This window comes from Acipenser ruthenus, chromosome 29, assembly GCF_902713425.1.
Source record: "Acipenser ruthenus chromosome 29, fAciRut3.2 maternal haplotype, whole genome shotgun sequence".
Taxonomy (NCBI): Eukaryota; Metazoa; Chordata; class Actinopteri; order Acipenseriformes; family Acipenseridae; genus Acipenser; species Acipenser ruthenus.
Window position 1 is genome coordinate 17,841,974 of NC_081217.1, and position 18,720 is coordinate 17,860,693.

Sequence of the window (18,720 nt, forward strand, 5' to 3'; positions counted from 1 at the left end):
GTTTGTCCACGCATTACAAACAAAGCAGACCAGTAGTGTTGAGAGGGTTAATAGGAGTATTAGTACAAGCTAAGATAGGAAACTTAGCTTGGAAAGAACACATTGAGGTCCATTTTTGCAGCAGAAGATATAAACACTCATATAAATCTGTAAAATACACTCAGACATGGAAATGTTTATATTTTATGTTAATAAAGCAGGATTAATATATACATTAAACGATGGCAGTGTTTGGATCTGACGCTAGTTAGATGATCAAGATAGACCCCAAACTGTGTTCCAGTTGGGGTCCTCACTATTTCTATTTTTGTTTTATGTTATTCAGTACATGTATGAATAATAATACTCTACAGAAAAACTGAGAAGTGCACTAACTTAGGAGCAAATCTCTACCCAAGACAAATGAATTGCTGTACAGGAGCAAATAAAATAAACGCTGTGGGCTGTGGCTCCTACAGTAATACAACATTCATTTCTCTCTCTTGAATCTGCATACATTAAAATGCACTTACCTGCATGGTTTTAATATTATACCCTCATTGTAAGTTTAGCAGCTTTCTCTAGAGCCATGGCTAGACTTATCTGCTGCAGAACAGTTAATGAAAGAAGCCCTGATTTGTATTTACAAATTATACACATCTGGGAAAGTAGTTTGTTTTGAACTATAACTTTATGCTACTGCTTCAAATACATTTGTTTCGTGATGGACTATCCCTGGATGGATCAGTCTGCTTTGAAAGTTTCCACAGCAACAAATAGAAACAAAAAAAAAAAAACTCACAAACTAAAGGCTTGCAAAAAAAGACAGGAGTAGAGTGATTCTGTAAGCAAAAAGAAACACTACAGAAGGATGGATGCATAATCAGATACCTTTTTAAACTTAATCAGAATTCATGTTTTGTTGCTCATCGTTAACAGCCAACTTCATTTCATATTTTTCTGCAGTGTAGTATGAGCTAGATGTTGAAAATAAATGGTTTACAAGTCAAGAATAAAAAATAACCAAAAAGATCATTGATCAACAAGCACTAGATGAAATGTAAATACACATTATTGCAATTTCACAAAAACACCAACACACAAGAGCTATGATAAAGATAGTATTAATTAATTAATTAATTAATTAATTAATTAATTAATTAATTAATTTAATTAATTAATTTAATTGGGATTTGTAATCCGAGTGGTTCTGGGTTGTGTTGCTCCAATACAGAGTTCTCTCTTTTCTCTAAATCTGCTTTACCTGGCTTTGATCTTATCTAGAGAATCTCAAGTGTATGAGAGAATGGCCGGGTTTCCATGCAGCTTAGAAACTCCAAATTCCCTCTCCATTGTCGCGAGAATGTGACGTAGCAGCACTCACCACGCACAGTCCTCACGCTATAGGAAGTGAGCAGCCAAACCATGGTACGGCTTAAAGGGGAGTAAAATCGCCTTCTCACGCTAAAAAGCTGCTCAAATTCACCAAAAACAAGTTGTTTTTTTTGTTTGTTTTTTTGCATGGAAGCATGTTCAAAAGCCATACCCTATGTTCACGAGAATTCAGCAGCGAAGAGCCCATTTGTGACGTAACCCTGAGCAACTTTCTGGTATAACTAAAGGCTGCAAGATCCGCCGGAAGTATTCCTGACAAGCTCTTTGACCAAATAGGAAAAAATAAGCAAACAGTACGAGGGATTTAGAGACCTCTTCATTCAGTATTTATTTTATGTGACACCACTTAACGATTCAAATTACTGCCATTTGACTCAATTATTCAGCTTTATAGTTTAGTTCTTTTATAAGCAAGGTTTAAAATAAAACACTGAAGCTACTACACATTTAAAAAATACATAAATAAACTATGACCTTTGCAAAAGAACAAAGATATTTTATTTCATCCTTTACACTTTTGTCCCTTAGCAATAAGATGCAATTCATTGTACAGTAGAAGCACCTATCATGGGTACCTACCTAGCACAAATAAGTCACATTGTTTGTACCCCAAAATGTATTAAAATTAGCATAGCTGGGAATTGGTGCCAGTGGTCTCCAGTATTATTGCTGTGGGCTACCGACAGCACCAGGCTTGAGCAAGCACCTAGAGGTCTTAAACCGAATTCATTGAACAAGATTTGTTTAAAAAAAAAAAAAAAAAAAAAAAAAAAAAAAACACCCAACACAAGACCTGTTGGTTGCACAATTTTGTTCAAAAAGAGAAATACTGGGCTTAACATCAGCTTGCTGCAAGACTTACATAACATAGTTATTTGGGGATTTTGGATTTTCCATGGAAGCCCCACCAATGTGACCTTTCAACTCTACCAGACCCACTGACCCTACATGTTTATGGACAGACAGTAGGGGGCCCTGCAGAGCTCACATGCTGTGTGGTCACAGGATTTGAACAGGATGAGGGAGGGGGCTCTGTCCCAGCATTTAGGATTCTCCAGATAAGCTCAAAGGCAGGTAAATAAACACGTACTTTAAATTAGTTTGAGACAGCCATTTAAAAATACTGTAGCTGGCTCCAAGATTGAAACACTTTGGGTAGTGGCTAGGTTTACATTAAAGACGTTCCCCGGTATCTAACCTGCATAGGTACTCAACCACTTAATAATAATAGTGTGTTTTTTCTACATTATAGATGTCTAGTTTCGTTTGTAAAGTAGGTCAAATATATTGTGAATTAAATCATCTTGGCTTTCAGATACTGTATACCAGGAAACTTAATATATACATTGGGTATTGTGTAGTGTGGAGTAGTGGTTAGGGCTCTGGACTCTTGACCAGAGGGTCGTGGGTTCAATCCCAGGTGGGGGACACTGCTGCTGTACCCTTCAGCATGGTACTTTACCTAGATTGCTCCAGTAAAAACCCAACTGTATAAATGGGTAATTGTATGTAAAATTAATGTGATATCTTGTAACAATTGTAAGTCGTCCTGGATAAGGGTGTCTGCTAAAAAATAAATAATAATAATATTGATTTAACAAGTTAACATTTAGTTAGACATTGGAATAAAGCAAGCATTCATTTGCAGCGTACAGCAGATAGAAGATGATGCCACAGCCGACCATACACCCTCAAATCCAATTAAACAAAATGTAATGCATCAAAGCATCAGGTATGCAGGAAACCCAATTCCAAAAATAAATCAAAACAGAACATAAACTCAAAATCTATTTCATTCAATTGTTAATGCAGTTCACTTTATGTTTCACTCCAGTAAACGGACACTTAATTAATCCTATAAAATGAAATACAAAAATCTTATTCCTGTTTGTCTACGTTGCTACACACATTGACATTGTTTCTTTGGGGGGGGGGGGGTGTTGAGAGGGTTAATAGGAATATTAGTACAAGCCAAGATAGGAAACTTATCCAAGGCTAGAAAACACATTGGGGTTCATTTTTGCAGCAGAAGATATAAACACCCATATAAATCTGTAAAAAACACTCAGGATATTGAAATGTTTATATTTTATGTTAATAAAGCAGGATTAATATGTACATTAAACGATGGCAGTGTTTGGATCTGACGCTGGTTAGATGATCAAGATAGACCCCAAACTGTGTTTGTGAAAGCCATAGAAGCCCAATGAAGTTAATATGCAAGAAAAACACAGGAAACTGACAGACAAGACAAAACTGAATCTCCTCGTATGCCTCCCAAAAGTGGGGAAAAAACTAGAAATAAATCAAGGCTGAAGAACTATTAATTAATTTTGTCTTGCCTTAAAAAAGGAAAATAAACGAAATCTTCTAGACAGAGTACAGTATGAGAGTTCAAGGGCTTATGCATGCAAGCTCAAAAGGCCAGCACAAGCAAGTTTATAGATACAATAATAAAACAATAATATAAAACTGTTTGGTCTCACCCTTTCCTATTTTTGAAAAACCAGCAACAGACTGCAACAGCAACAGCAAAAACAACAGCAACAGCAATCAGTAGACCAACGATAACATAATTGAACCCTTCAAGAAAGCAAAAAAAAAGAAGATTGTCAAGTCAGTCAAAATGATCAGAGCAACAGGACTGAATAATGTTCACAATCTCAAATTCAATATGCTGAAGACAAAACTTTTTAACAACAAATGTTTCATTGCTCATCCATGGTTTCACATTGTGCTGAAGTGAGGCTGGTCTACTGCAGGACTATGAAAGTCAAGACCCACAATATCTCTGTGCCTGGCCTAGGTCTTTAAAAGTAACAGGCTAGTGAATGAACACTAAAAATAAAAGGGTCTCTTTTTAACTATTTTCAATTCAATATTCTGAAACCATTTTTATAATTGGTCTAATTTAGTCGAGTGGCTTGTGATCAGCACAGAACAGATTAAGAGGTGGGTGCTTAATAATGTTAGAGGCACTGGGGTAGTTGTTGTGGTTGCAGATCTACAGGAAGGTATTGTAAAAACTATATGACAAGCACCACGTGTACAGTACAGACCGTTAATTCAGGTTTATACAAGGCTAATAATGATTTAACAAAAAATGTAACATAGATGTTATCAATAAATACATAATTTATACATAATGTCTCTGTATTCTTGTGAAATCAGCTGCGCAGTGAAACATGTGGGAATAGCCCACGAGGTACAGCTTCCAACATCCAGTACGACCGATTCAATTTCATTGACTTTGTTTTATGAACAAATTCCTATTATAAATACAAAAAAGGAAGCAAAAACAAAGAGCTAGGGGTATAGTAGACGTGGAATAGCATACCTGACAGAATTATTAACTGCAGTAAAACAGAGATCAGAAACATCAGCATTGATTTTATGGACAGAAGTTAAAACAATGCATCAGGGGAACTGTTCATTTTTACTGGATGACAATTCAATGTCGGGATCATGACTGCTTGTATGGGTATGGGGACAGGTGATCAAGGAAGCCACGTCCGCCGGTCCACCCCTCATAGTTTATCCATGGCTGCATGCACAATTCCTATTTGTAATGTAAATCTACAGCCTGCGATAAGCGGGATTAGGAGATTTAGAGGGGGGACGGAGGGGTGTTCATAATGGTTAAACACATTACTTGGAGGGGGTGTTGGAGGCACTTCTGTGGTGGTGGTTGTGGTTGTTGTTGTTGTTGTTGTAGATAAAATAAAATAATTAAAACAATTAGGTTGATGCTTGACTGTTTAAATAGCGTTCATATGCAAGTTCAATACATTAATATTGTATATTGAATCTCACACTGAATGTGCTACTGAACAGTGTTCCTCAAACCAAGACCCAAGCACTTCACATGAGCATGTGTTTGAAAACAAACAGTGGAACTGCTTATAGGTTAAATGTTGTGCCTTTGAAACAAGGATTGGGTTTTAACTCATCTCTTTGGTGCAGTGTCATTCAGATCATAATTATCTTACCTGTAATGAATATTTAAAACTTATCAAAAAGGAACATTTTAGCAATGTCAAAAATAGTATTACAGATCTACAGGAAGGTATTGTTAAAACTACACAGCAATCACCACGTGTACAGTACACACCGATTTAATTCAGGTTTATACAAGGCTAATACTGACTTAACAAATAATGTAACATAGATGTTATCAATAAATACATAATTCCTATATTACCTTTAATAGTTTACAACAGACAATAAGAACTCTCTTGAAGGTTTGCTGGTTAGCATGATGTTTACTGTATTTCAAGTTACTGTTTTATCTCAAAGCGTGAATGGTACTTACCTTTTTGGCAAGTCGGAAGTTCAGGTTCCCAAATTTCATTTATTCCACATGTAACAGTGTCAGTGCCATTGAGAATATACCCAGGATTACAAGCAAAGGTAATGGAATCCTTATAGTTATAAACTGGTCCAAATCCAGCTGTCTTATGGCCATTTTCCACTTGAACAAAAGGGCAGCCTTTGTGATCTGTAATAACAAACAAGTAATGGTCAAACAGAATAACATTAAATGGCTGTAGCATAGATCTAGAAAATATTTAAAAAGCCGAGTCCACTACAGTTTGAAATTAAAGCAACATTTTCAACGAAGAAATTAATTATATAAATATATGTTTAATTATATAAATATATGTGTGAATATTACTTTAAAATTAGAGATCTAACAAACTTAAAAAGAAGCAAAATGGGGACTATCGGTCATACTGAAACCAAAAGGTCACATGATTACAAACGGTGTATTAGGTTGGATGTAAAGGTGGCTGTGTTCAGTTTGGCCAGCCTGACAGCGGGGTTAATTACAATATTATTGTATTGTTAAACATCAAATCAAAACCAGGGATGGATTGTGTGCCGGTGTGTTAAAACTTACAAATACGTCTGCAAGAGGTACAGTGGCATCATCGTTTTAAACTGAGGTTGTTTTTTGTGTGTTTGTTTTATTAAACAGTTCATTACATCTTAGTGGGGAGTGATGTGTTACGTTTGTGTGATGAGGTGGCAGCCGGGGGTCCATCAGAGATCAATCTACCCCTTCTAGAATGACACATCCCTCAAAATCACACAGTTACATCATTAAACAAAGCAATACATACCTTTACATGCTGGAGGAGCACTACTGTAGTTTCCATATTTGGTGCAAACAAGCTCCCTATTACCCACCAGAACCCCTTCATTACACTTGTAGGTAATAGATGTGCCAAACGTGACAGTTCTCTGAGGTGCGTTTGTGATTTCACCATTTACAATCGATGTAGGGTCTGGACACTTAACATCTAGGAGAAAAAAAAACATGTTATTCCAAATATCAGCCTAATCAAAATATAATCAAAAAGAGGCTGTGTGGTCCAGTGGTTAAAGAAAGGGGCTTGTAACCAGGAGGTCTCCAGTTCAAATCCCACCTCAACCACTGACTCATTGTGTGACCCTGAGCAAGTCACTTCACCTCCTTGTGCTCCGTCTTAAGGGTGAGACGTAATTGTAAGTGACTCTGCAGCTAATGCATAGTTCACACACCCTAGTCTCTGTAAGTCGCCTTGGATAAAGGCGTCTGCTAAATAAACAAATAATAATAGTAATAATAATAACAATAATATGTGCTAAAACAATGGTTTATATCAAATGCATCTTTAATACATTAATTCACATAATCAGTAGATAGATAGATAGATAGATAGATACATAGATAGATAGATATAGGTAATAGGTTGTTGTACTTAGTTAGGATAAGTGTAAGTCAACATCCTCATGTCTGCAAGTTGTGCAAATACATCTTAACTCTCAACATTTCTGAGCTGTATACAGGTATAGGCATTATAATTGAATCTATTCATAATCTAATATCCATGTAAAAAGAATAAAAGTTCATTTCAATACAGGAAAACAATGACATTGATAAACATATATACACAGGCCTACCGTTAAACTATTCTTATTTAACTCTACATTAAAAACAATATAGAATTGGGTGTTGTGTTAAATACAAGCTGAATTTCACCCCTTCAAGGTGAGAGCAGCCAGTAGCCACTCTGACCTCTCGTGGAGTGCCTATCAGCTTGCATTGTACAGCATCCTATACATAAAACAAAATTATGTTTAAAAACTATTTTTTTTTTTTAAATAAAAACACACACGCCTACTTACTTTCACATGTAGGAGTGGCACCGTCCCAGCCAGCAGCGCGACAGCTTCTGACACCATTGCCTGCCATCTGGAATCTAAAACACAGAAACCCTCAGAATCTCCAATGTTATAATTATTTCTTTATCTAGCTGCAACCAAGTTGTTCATCGCCAGCTTTTAAACCATTGTTGCTTTCAGAAATGTAACTAAAAATAGAGCCCATGGTAATTCATAAAGCTGAAAAACCACAAGGTTCCACGAGTGCTGTCCATATAATCTGTCCAATGTGTGTTGTCCTTTTCTGGTTTGCACAATCACTTTCCTTCATCCCACCTCTGCCACTGACTGACTCACTGTGTGACCCTGAGCAAGTCACTGAACCTCCTTGTGCTCCATACTGCGGATGAGATGTTAAATCAATGTCCTATTATAAGTGACTCTGCATATAATGCACAGTTCACAGCCTACACCTGTAAAGTGCTTTGTGTTGGTGGTCCACTGTGAAAGGCCCTATATAAAAATAAAGATTATTACTATCAAAAACATAAGATTTTCACATGAAAGCCCAGAGGTTAGGCAGTGCTGCATGCACGTTTGTCTCTCCAGTAAATTAGAAATCAGAAAAATGACTGCAGCCTGGTTTAAGAATCAACAAGAAATATGGTTAACATATAACTAGGGCTTCTGATTTGCGGTTTTAACCGATAAAACACCTGATACAAAAAAAATGAAAATCGGTGGACAGCCAATAAACATCGGAAAACACCGGAAAAAACTGTGTAAATGGTTAATCAATTCACATTGACTTTACCCTATTCCCATTAAAAAATAAAACCTACTACAAAAATAATAATAAATACATTTCCCAGTGCTGCTTGGCAATGTCCCGCCTTCCTGACTTGCATCTATCATTGATTCATTCTCAATACTTTAAAATCTGCCCCTGAATGACAGCACATTCCTACATTTCTATTGGAAACTCCGCTTGCGAGATTTAAAACAAGATTACAATCAGGATGGAGGCTTGTTAGCAGGATTTCAAACTGTATTACAGTTCAGATAGCAAGTACTGTCGAGTTACGACTATACATATTTTGACAGAAAAAAAACGCTCAAGCATTTTGGAAAGTAACTTAAAACACTAATTTCATACAGTATATCAAAAACAAAAGCCCCGAAAACAACGATTTACATAAAACTCGAAAATAGCTAAAAATAAGCAATGAAAAATACAATTAATAAAACCCGAAAAACAGAAACATATAACCCATCGAGGATGTAAATACAAGATTAGAACCATGAGTATCACTAAAATGTAGACCAGCACACTGATCCATTTTGATCACAACTGGAGAAGATGCAAATCTTAATGTGTAATTTATATATGAGCACCTGCACTATATCACTGATGACAGGGACATGCTTCCCCAGGACAAGAACAGTAATATTATTATAGTAATAATACATCTCATTACTGGATTATATGCACATACTACCCCAACCTTAATAATCTTGAGCATCAACCACAATATACTCACCCTTCATCACAAACTGCATAAGCCTTGTCTCCAAAAAGAACACCGTCATCAGTATTAAAGTGTCCATTAAGTATCTTTCCTGGACTTCCACATGATCGGCCTAAAAGAAAAAATACAATCAAAATCTGAAATGATTATTTTACACGACAGCATGGCGATGCACTTTCCATTGGAAGTTTCCATCCCTGATGAAACATAAATAATAACATTCTCTAAAAGCTGAAAAACAGTAGTTTAATTGTTCCCTACATTGCACACAAATGTGTATTTCAGTAAATGTTAGTATTCAGCAACACCTGCACTTTAGTACCGTATCTCCATACTTATAAATACTTAGACTGAACTGAATTCCTGATTTATTTTATTAAATGTCCACTTACATAATATCATTAAGACAAATAGAATTGTTTAAGAGAACAAACACCCCTTGCAGACAGTACAAATTCTTAGTAAAAATAACCTTTAGATGGTTAATAAACAGTCAGAGGCATAATCACATGGTTAATACCTATTTTCTGTGATTAAGTAGTCTAGCAATATAATAAGACATCATTAAAACAAATATCAAAATCATACTTACGATCACACACCAAGGTCAGATGTGACCACTGTGAACTGGTACAGGTGATTCTTGGAGATCCAGACTTCCGTACATACCCACTCTGACACGTATAACTGATTGTAAATCCGTCAACAAAAGGTCCTTTTGGTTCACCTTCCAGTACGGCATTGGGATAAATTGGAGGATTGCCACATGGTGCTAAAAACATCAAGCAATCCAGTTTAGTGATTTCACCACTACAACTTGTCTTTATTTTTTAAGTTGCTGTGATAAACAAGCCAAGGGATCTTACAACTCTCCTGCTTTTAGACTGCCTTGCCCTTCCGGTGTCATTCACCTTGAGGGTACGCACTGTATGTGTAAAAATACAAGTATGACAAACGCATGTATAAAAAGAAATGGTCAGCCTATATCCCCCCGATTTAGTTGTAGCCCTTCGTTTTCAAACAGCAGAGGATCAGACTTTGAAACCCCAGAAACCCACCTGACATACTGTTGTTAACTGGCAATTACAGGGCAATTTAAAACTACGAGCGGCAGCTAAACTTATATGGAAATCTGGCATGTATCAAGAAGTTAGAAGCCAGAAGAGTCAGAAGAGTTAGAAGAGGTGGCACTAATGATCCTCCTGCCAGACAGCAACGTATAGGCCTGTCAGTGATAGCTGCATACCCCCCATACCATCTGTGATCATTATATGAACTGTACATGGGTAGACCATACAACGATTAATAAAGCTTAAGTTTGGCATTTTACTGAGTCATTGCCCAAGTGGGGGTAGCCATTCTTGTGCTTTGCAAGAAAAAAAAACTCTCATCCCCATTATTATTATTATTATTGTCTTTATTTTCTGTGCACAGTGTACTGTTTCGTTGCACAGTGCTTGGAGGCGACTTTACCACTGCATATTGCTTCATAAAATTAAGTTCTGTTGTTTCCACTGATAAAAAGGAAAGCCTTGTACTTGAACAATCCCACTGGATCCCCAAAAATTTTATATTGTAGTTACCAGAGCAACGTTTAAAAATGACATCGTCTATGTAACTAAGTATCAAAACAAAACACGATTCTAGCGGTCTCACAAATCTGAACTCAACATTAGTTATTATTGTTTTTTTTAAGTATAGCAGTAATCTACCCTGCCTTCAGGAGCAATTAGATTGATGTTTGAATATTTAAATTGAATATATTAATACAGCGGTTCTCAATCTGTGGTCCGCGGAACCACTGGTGGTCCGCCGGCTCCCTTCAGGTGGTACGTGGAAAGGTTAAATAATTACAGAAAGGATGCGGCAGCAGTTCACAGATCCCATTGCAAACCCAAAATTTGAGACCTTAAAAACTCAGCTACAGTACAGGAAGGAAATGCATACATGGAGAATATCTCAAAGCTAAAAAAAAAAGGTCTAAACTCTCCGTCGTTGCATTGCATGAACATACGGCTGTATTTGGAGGTATGACACAGGCCCGGTTTTTGAGATGGAACAGCATAACAGTCGTTTGATTGGTCCTTGTTTGTTGGAGGAATATTACATCAAACACGAGTGGGAAAGCTTGGAGGCATTTTAACATTGTCATCGGAGACACAGATAGATCTGCTTTCCAGAACCATTCAATTAAAATATAATATGGTATTTTGTTGTACTAATGCAACAAACTATTGGTGACTATTGCTTGACATAAATTATCACGTTATGCACGAACATAAGAATTGGCTTTTGTGGTGATGTACTTTTTTCTTTCAAAGAGCATATATCTATAATCATTTGCACGATTTATTTTAATTGCAAATACAGTACACCCTCGCTATAATGAACCTGGCCCCTGGACCCCAAATAAATAATTAAAAAAAGATAATACAAGTACACACTGTCAACATCCCGGTCTGTGTGCACGGGATGCCACTTCCACAGTGAAGTCAACTCTTTTTGTCTTAATAAAAAGCGCACGCTGTGTAACTAAACATCCAAAACGAAAATCATTTTATGTTGCAACAAAGCTGAAAACTATATTGATCATTTGAAATAAGTATTAACGCAGGCATATCTCTGTCGTGAAGATAGGTTGTCAAAAAGCACTTTTTTGGCTTGTTCAGCAACAATGCGGCGAGGCAAAATTGATTTAAAAAAAAAAAAAACTTGAGGATCTTATGAACTTTTCATGTCAGGATGATTCGGAATAAAAGCTCAGTTTGGGACTGCCCTGTTCTCAGAGGCTACATCCCAAATTCTAGGCTGTTTTACTTTTCAGATGAATGTCCCAAATTCTGGACTGCTATGCGTTTCTGAATTCAGACTAGTTTTTGGGATGTTCTGCTGTTACAGATAACAGCCAGATTGGATCATGAATTCATTTAAGAGTAACCCTGAATCAAACATTTTTCCAAAATAATCATGTTTGGTCACTGCTATATATATTGTAATCATAGATGGCTCAAAAAGAAAACACTGCACCATTGAACCTCAATATAAAATTAACATGGGGTGGGGGGCTTCTAAGCTTTCCAATGATATCACCCCCTTCAGTCCAGCTGCTAGAATGACGGAGCAATAGACTCACAGCTGTGAACTCTGTCACATGATGTGAGGCTTAACTTCAGGCAGTCGTAATTCTAGCTAGGAGTACAGCATACACACACTGAATACATCTTTGGAAAGCTCCAAGTCTGTACTTTTGAACAAGGTAGGTGGCTTTTACGGTGCCTGAGTAATATCTGCGTAACCTTGGCGCCCAAAATGAATGGGGCTGAGTTTTAAGAGTTAAAGCGAAAGTCGCCACTTGCAAAACAACACCAAAACAACATATCGTCTTTTTTTCAAAACTGTTTACTTACTGGAGTGTACTGAGTTTGTATAATCCTTAAAGATAACGTCCGAGAATCACGTATGAGAGAATAAAGTCTTGCTGCACTTAAAATATCCAGCACTACTTTTATTTATTTATTTATTTTAACCAGAACTACTCAGAATGCGTCTCACAGTGCTTTCGTCACTGACACCCACATCCTTAGAGATTGTTGTAGCGTTTCAGACTTTCTAAATTGGGTGAAAAATACAGTAGCTTGGAGTCTTAAAATATCTCTGCGGGATTTACCCGCACTGAAAGTTGCAGATATGTGGGAGCAACTTGGAAAATGCGCGATTAGCGCAATCCTGCACTGAAATTCAAGCCCTCAGCCTATTATATAAACTCAATCTGTGTGTGAATGGGAGTCTGTCGGCGCAGGCAGTAGGTAAAAGGACAAACGCGGGTTTGGGTCAGGTTGCAGGTCTTATTAAAGCGGGTCGGGTCGGGGGTAAGAAGACAGTGATGCAGCAGGTTGCGGGTTTGGGTCGGGTCCTGTAGTAGCGGGTCCAGGTCGGAAGCAGGTCCTCTCGGTAAATTCGTCTTAATGAAAAAGTACTCCAATTTTAAAATAACTTTGCTCACAGAAACAGGCCCATCCATCACATTAAAACAAAGACATGTAAGTATGGTTATTCTTATTACAGTTTATTTTATAGCTTATTTTTCAGTAAGCTATACTGTATTGAGTGGTCTGCCGAGATCCAAAAAAAAAAAAACTAAATTCAGGCAGTCTGCAAACAAAAAAGTTTGAGAACCACTGCATTTATATATTGAATCTCACACTGAATGTGCTACTGAACAGTGTTCCTCAGACCAAGACCCAAGCATTTCACATGAGTATGTGTTTGAAAACAAACAGTGGAACTGCTTATAGGTTAAATGTTGTGCCTTTGAAACAAGGATTGGGTTTTAACTCATCTCTTTGATGCAGTCTCATTCAGATAATAAGTATCTAACCTGTAATGAATATATAAAACTTATCAAAAAGGAACATTTTAGCAACGTCAAAAATAGTATTACAGATCTATAGGAAGGTATTGTTAAAACTACATGGGAAGAACCACGTGTACAGTACTAACAGACTTAATTTAGGTTTATACAAGGCTAATATGGGCAGCAGTGTGGAGTAGTGGTTAGGGCTCTGGACTCTTGACCGAAGGGTCGTTGGTTCAATCCCAGGTGGGGGACACTGCTGCTGTACCCTTGAGCAAGGTACTTTACCTAGATTGCTCCAGTAAAAACCCAACTGTATAAGTGGGTAATTGTATGTAAAAATAATGTGATAACTTGTAACAATTGTAAGTCGTCCTGGATAGGGGTGTCTGCTAAGAAATAAATAATAATAATAATAATAATAATAATAATAATAATAATAATAATAATAATAATAATAAATTTAACAAATAAAGTAACATAGATGTTATCAATAAATACATAATTCCTATATTACCTTTAATAATTTACAACAGACAATAAGAACTCTCTTGAAGGTTTGCTGGTCAGCATGATGTTTACTGTATTTCAAGTTACTGTTTTATCTCAAAGCGTGAATGGTACTTACCTTTTTGGCAAGTCGGAAGTTCAGGTTCCCAAATTTCATTTACTCCACATGTAACAGTGTCAGTGCCATGGAGAATATACCCAGAATTACAAGCAAAGGTAATGAAATCCCCATAGTTATAATCAGGTCCAAATCCAGCTACCTTACGGCCATTTTCCACTGGAACAGAAGGGCAGCCTTTGTGATCTGTAATAACAAACAAGTAATGGTCAAACAGATTACCATTAAATAGCTGTAGCAAGAAAATATTTAAAGCTGAGTCTGCTACAGTTTGAAATTAAAGCAACATTTTCAATGAAGAAATTGATTAATAACCCATTATCTGCATAAGTATGTATGCGCCTTTGTGAACACTGTACTGTGAACACTACTACAATATTATTTTATTTGTAAACATTTCAGCAAACTTACAAATACGTCTGCAAGAGGTACAGTGACATCATCGTTTCAAACTGAGGTTGTTTTTTTTGTGTTTGTTTTATTAAACAGTTCATTATATCTTAGTGGGGAGTGATGTGTTACGTTTGTGTGATGAGGTGACAGCCGGGGGTCCATCAGAGATCAATCTACCCCTTCTAGAATGACACATCCCTCAAAATCACACAGTTACATCATTAAACAAAGCAATACATACCTTTACATGCTGGAGGGTCACTACTGTAGTTTCCATATTTGGTGCAAACAAGCTCCCTATTACCCACCAGAACCCCTTCATTACACTTGTAGATAATAACTGTGCCAAACGTGACAGTTCTATGAGGTGGGTTTGTGATTTCACCATTTACAATCTCTGGAGGGTTTGGACACCTAACAACTAGGAGAAAAAAAAAAAAAACGTTATTCCAAATATCAGCCTAATCAAAATCTGTGCTAAAACAATGGTTCATATCAAATGCATCTTTAATACATTAATTCACATAATCAATAAACAAATAGATATATACATAGATAGATAGACAGATAGATAGATAGATATATTTTTATTTTTTAAAATACTTTATTAAATATTTATTAAAAAAAGTCAAAAACATAAAAAAATTTCATTGATTAAATATTAATATTAGAAAAGCCAGTTATATGAAAATTCAAGCAGAAAAAAAAAAACCACAATATCAAAAATTCATATTTCCCAGCACACTGAACATTGGTTTGAATCTTTTACAAAAAAGAAAATAATGAAAAACAGTCTGTCTTTGATAGCAGAAAGGGAAGCTATCTTTAACTTCTGGATTACTAATATACACAAAAGAATTAACAGCAAGAATAGCGTGTAAAAATTCTCCACTGCAGATCACCTGATCTTTCTGGTAATGGTGGCTTGTATAAGGAAGCCCAGGCTGGCTGTACATGCTCTTCCACCCCCAACCTCTCTCTCCAAGGAGTATCACGTAATGACTCAAGCTGTTTCTGATGCTTCGTTTTCAAACTAATTCTATACAGCTTCTTCCCATCTACTGTAGCCAGGGTAATATCTTTAAGAGCTTTAATAGTCAGTAGCTTCCCAGGCACATCAGAGTCCAGACTGAGCTCAGGGGAAATATCTAAATCAGGGTCAGGCTGAGGCAGTGTCTTACCAAATAATTTGGAGGCTGCCACAATGTCTCGAATCAAAAAAATATTATTAAAAATGGATCTGTCAGGTACACAATAAGTTTGATCTGAATGCACCACCTTTCCTATCACAGTCCGTAAACGATTTGCCAGGGTTTTAGAAAATATTTTAGAATCCACACCAATAACTGATACAGGTCTCCAGTTTTTTATATCACACAGATCAGCTTTCTTAGGAAGAAGAGTAAGGATAGCCCTCCTGCAACTCTGAGGTAACACTCCTTCTTGTGCACTCTCTCCAAACAACTCCCACAAATCCTCTCCCAACAAAGGCCAAAAAGCTTTAGAAAACTCCACTGGGAGACCATTGAGTCCAGGTACTTTGCCATTATTCACCCCTTGGAGGGCATCAGTCAATTCTCCCAAAGTCAAAGGGCTGCCTAACCTTTAGCCTCCTCTTCAGACAGTTGAGGAAGATTCTGCAGGAGGCACTGTGGCTCCCCAGTTTTCTTCACAATATCCGCTGAAAACAATTATTTATAAAAGTCCATAGCCACTCTTCTAATCTCCACAGGTTCCCTCAACTCTTGCCTATCTGCTGTCTCCAGGCAATACATCATTTTACCCTGGGCACTTCTCTTTTCTAGCCCCCCAAAAAAATGTGGTTGGTGCATCCATTTCCACCATATTCTTAAAGTGGGACCTGACTACTGCCCCCTGCACTTTTGTTCCCAACAGATCCACCAACCCCTGCTTTTTGTATTTTAGTCCCTGAATCATCTATCTGGCTGGGAATCCAGAGCTTGCTGAAGTTCTAGAATATCTGTCTCTAATTCCCCCATTGCCTTGTTTAAACTCATAGTGACATTTCTATTACACTGTTGAAAAAAAAGACCGGATCTGTACTTTCCCAACCTCCCACCATAACCTCAAAGAAGAAAAAAACCCTTTCTTCACCCTCCATCTCTCCCAAAAGAAAATAAAACATTTTTTGAAATGTCCATCACTGGCTAAACGATCACCAGCGCTCACACAAACCTCCACCTCCACGCTCACACTAAGACAGACACAACCAGTCGACAGATAGATAGATAGACAGACAGATAGATAGATAGATAGATAGATAGATAGATAGATAGATAGATAGATAGATAGATAGATAGATAGATATAATAGGTTGTTTTATTTTGTTAGGATAATTCTAATTCAACATCCTTATGACTGCACGTTGTGCAAATACATCTTAACTCTCAACATTTCTGAGCTGTATACAGGTATAGGCATTATAATTATTTCAGTATACGGGCAGCAGTGTGGAGTAGTGGTTAGGGCTCTGGACTCTTGACCAGAGGGTCGTGGGTTCAATCCCAGGTGGGGGACACTGCTGCCGTACCCTTGAGCAAGGTACTTTACCAAGATTGCTCCAGTAAAAACCCAACTGTATAAATGAGTATTTGTATGTAAAAAATAATGTGATATCTGTATAATGTGAAATAATGTATAATGTGTATAATGTGATATATTGTAAGTCGCCCTGGATAATGTCGTCTGCTAAGAAATTAATAATAATAATAATAATAATAATAATAATAATAATAATAATAATAATAATAATAAATGGCACTGAACCTATTCATATTCGAATATCCATGTAAAAAGAATAAAAGTTAATTTCAATACAGGAAAACAATGACATTGATAAACATATATACACAGGCCTACAGTTAAACTATTCTTATTTAACTCTACATTAAAAACAATATAGAATTTGGTGTTGTGTTAAATACAAGCTGAATTTCACACCTTCAAGGTGAGAGCAGCCAGTAGCCACTCTGACCTCTCGTGGAGTGCCTATCAGCTTGCATTGTACAGCATCCTATACATAAAACAAAATTATGTTTAAAAACTTTTTTTTTTTTTTAAAATAAAAACACACACGCCTACTTACTTTCACATATAGGAGTGGCACCGTCCCAGCCAGCAGCGCGACAGCTTCTGACACCATTGCCTGCCATCTGAAATCTAAAACACAGAAACCCTCAGAATCTCCAATATTATAATTATTTCTTTATCTAGCTGCAACTAAGTTGTTCATCGCCAGCTTTTAAACCATTGTTGCTTTCAGAAATGTAACTAAAAATAGAGCCCATGGTAATTCATAAAGCTGAAAAACCACAAGGTTCCACGAGTGCTGTCCATATAATCTGTCCAATGTGTGTTGTCCTTTTCTGGTTTGCACAATCACTTTCCTTCATCCCACCTCTGCCACTGACTGACTCACTGTGTGACCCTGAGCAAGTCACTGAACCTCCTTGTGCTCCATACTGCGGATGAGATGTTAAATCAAATGTCCTATTGTAAGTGACTCTGCATATAATGCACAGTTCACAGCCTACACCTGTAAAGTGCTTTGTGATGGTGGTCCACTATGTAAGGCGCTATATAAAAATAAAGATTATTACTATCAAAAACATAAGATTTTCTCATAAAAGCCCTGAGGTTAGGCAGTGCAGCATGCACATTTGTCTCTCCAGTCAATTAGAATCAGAAAAATGACTGCAGCCTGGTTTAAGAATCGACAAAAAATATGGTTAACATATAACTAGGGCTTCTGATTTACGCTTTTAACCGATAAAACACCTGATACAAAAAAAATGAAAATCGGTGGACAGCCAATAAACATCGGAAAACACCGGAAAAAACTGTGTAAATGGTTAATCAATTCACATTGACTTTACCCTATTCCCATTAAAAAATAAAACCTACTACAAAAATAATAATAAATACATTTCCCAGTGCTGCTGGGCAATGTCCCGCCTTCCTGACTTGCATCTGTCATTGATTCATTCTCAATACTTTAAAACCCGCCCCTGAATGACAGCACATTCCTACATTTCTATTGGAAACTCTGCTTGCGAGATTTAAAACCAGATTACAATCAGGATGGAGGCTTGTTAGCAGGATTTCAAACTGTATTACAGTTCAGATAGCAAGTACTATCGAGTTACGACTATACATATTTTGACAGAAAAAAAACGCTCAAGCATTTTGGAAAGTAACTTAAAACACTAATTTCATACAGTATATCAAAAACAAAAGCCCCGAAAAAAACGATTTACATAAAACTCGAAAATAGC

At 36.8% G+C, this 18,720-nt stretch overlaps 1 protein-coding gene across 1 annotated transcript in view; it reads right to left on the bottom strand.

Moving 5' to 3' along the window:
- The window catches only part of LOC117964446 (complement receptor type 1-like), a 105,983-nt gene that overhangs the window by 3,519 nt on the left and 83,744 nt on the right, over positions 1-18,720 (bottom strand). Inside the window, exons 19-26 of the mRNA XM_059003980.1 lie at positions 14,667-14,846; positions 14,033-14,218; positions 9,643-9,822; positions 9,063-9,162; positions 7,546-7,619; positions 6,498-6,677; positions 5,687-5,872; positions 3,861-3,957 (exon numbers count right to left, since the gene is read on the bottom strand). Of these exons, the coding sequence (XP_058859963.1) occupies positions 3,861-3,957; positions 5,687-5,872; positions 6,498-6,677; positions 7,546-7,619; positions 9,063-9,162; positions 9,643-9,822; positions 14,033-14,218; positions 14,667-14,846 (1,183 nt within the window). The remainder of the gene's footprint in view (positions 1-3,860; positions 3,958-5,686; positions 5,873-6,497; positions 6,678-7,545; positions 7,620-9,062; positions 9,163-9,642; positions 9,823-14,032; positions 14,219-14,666; positions 14,847-18,720) is intronic.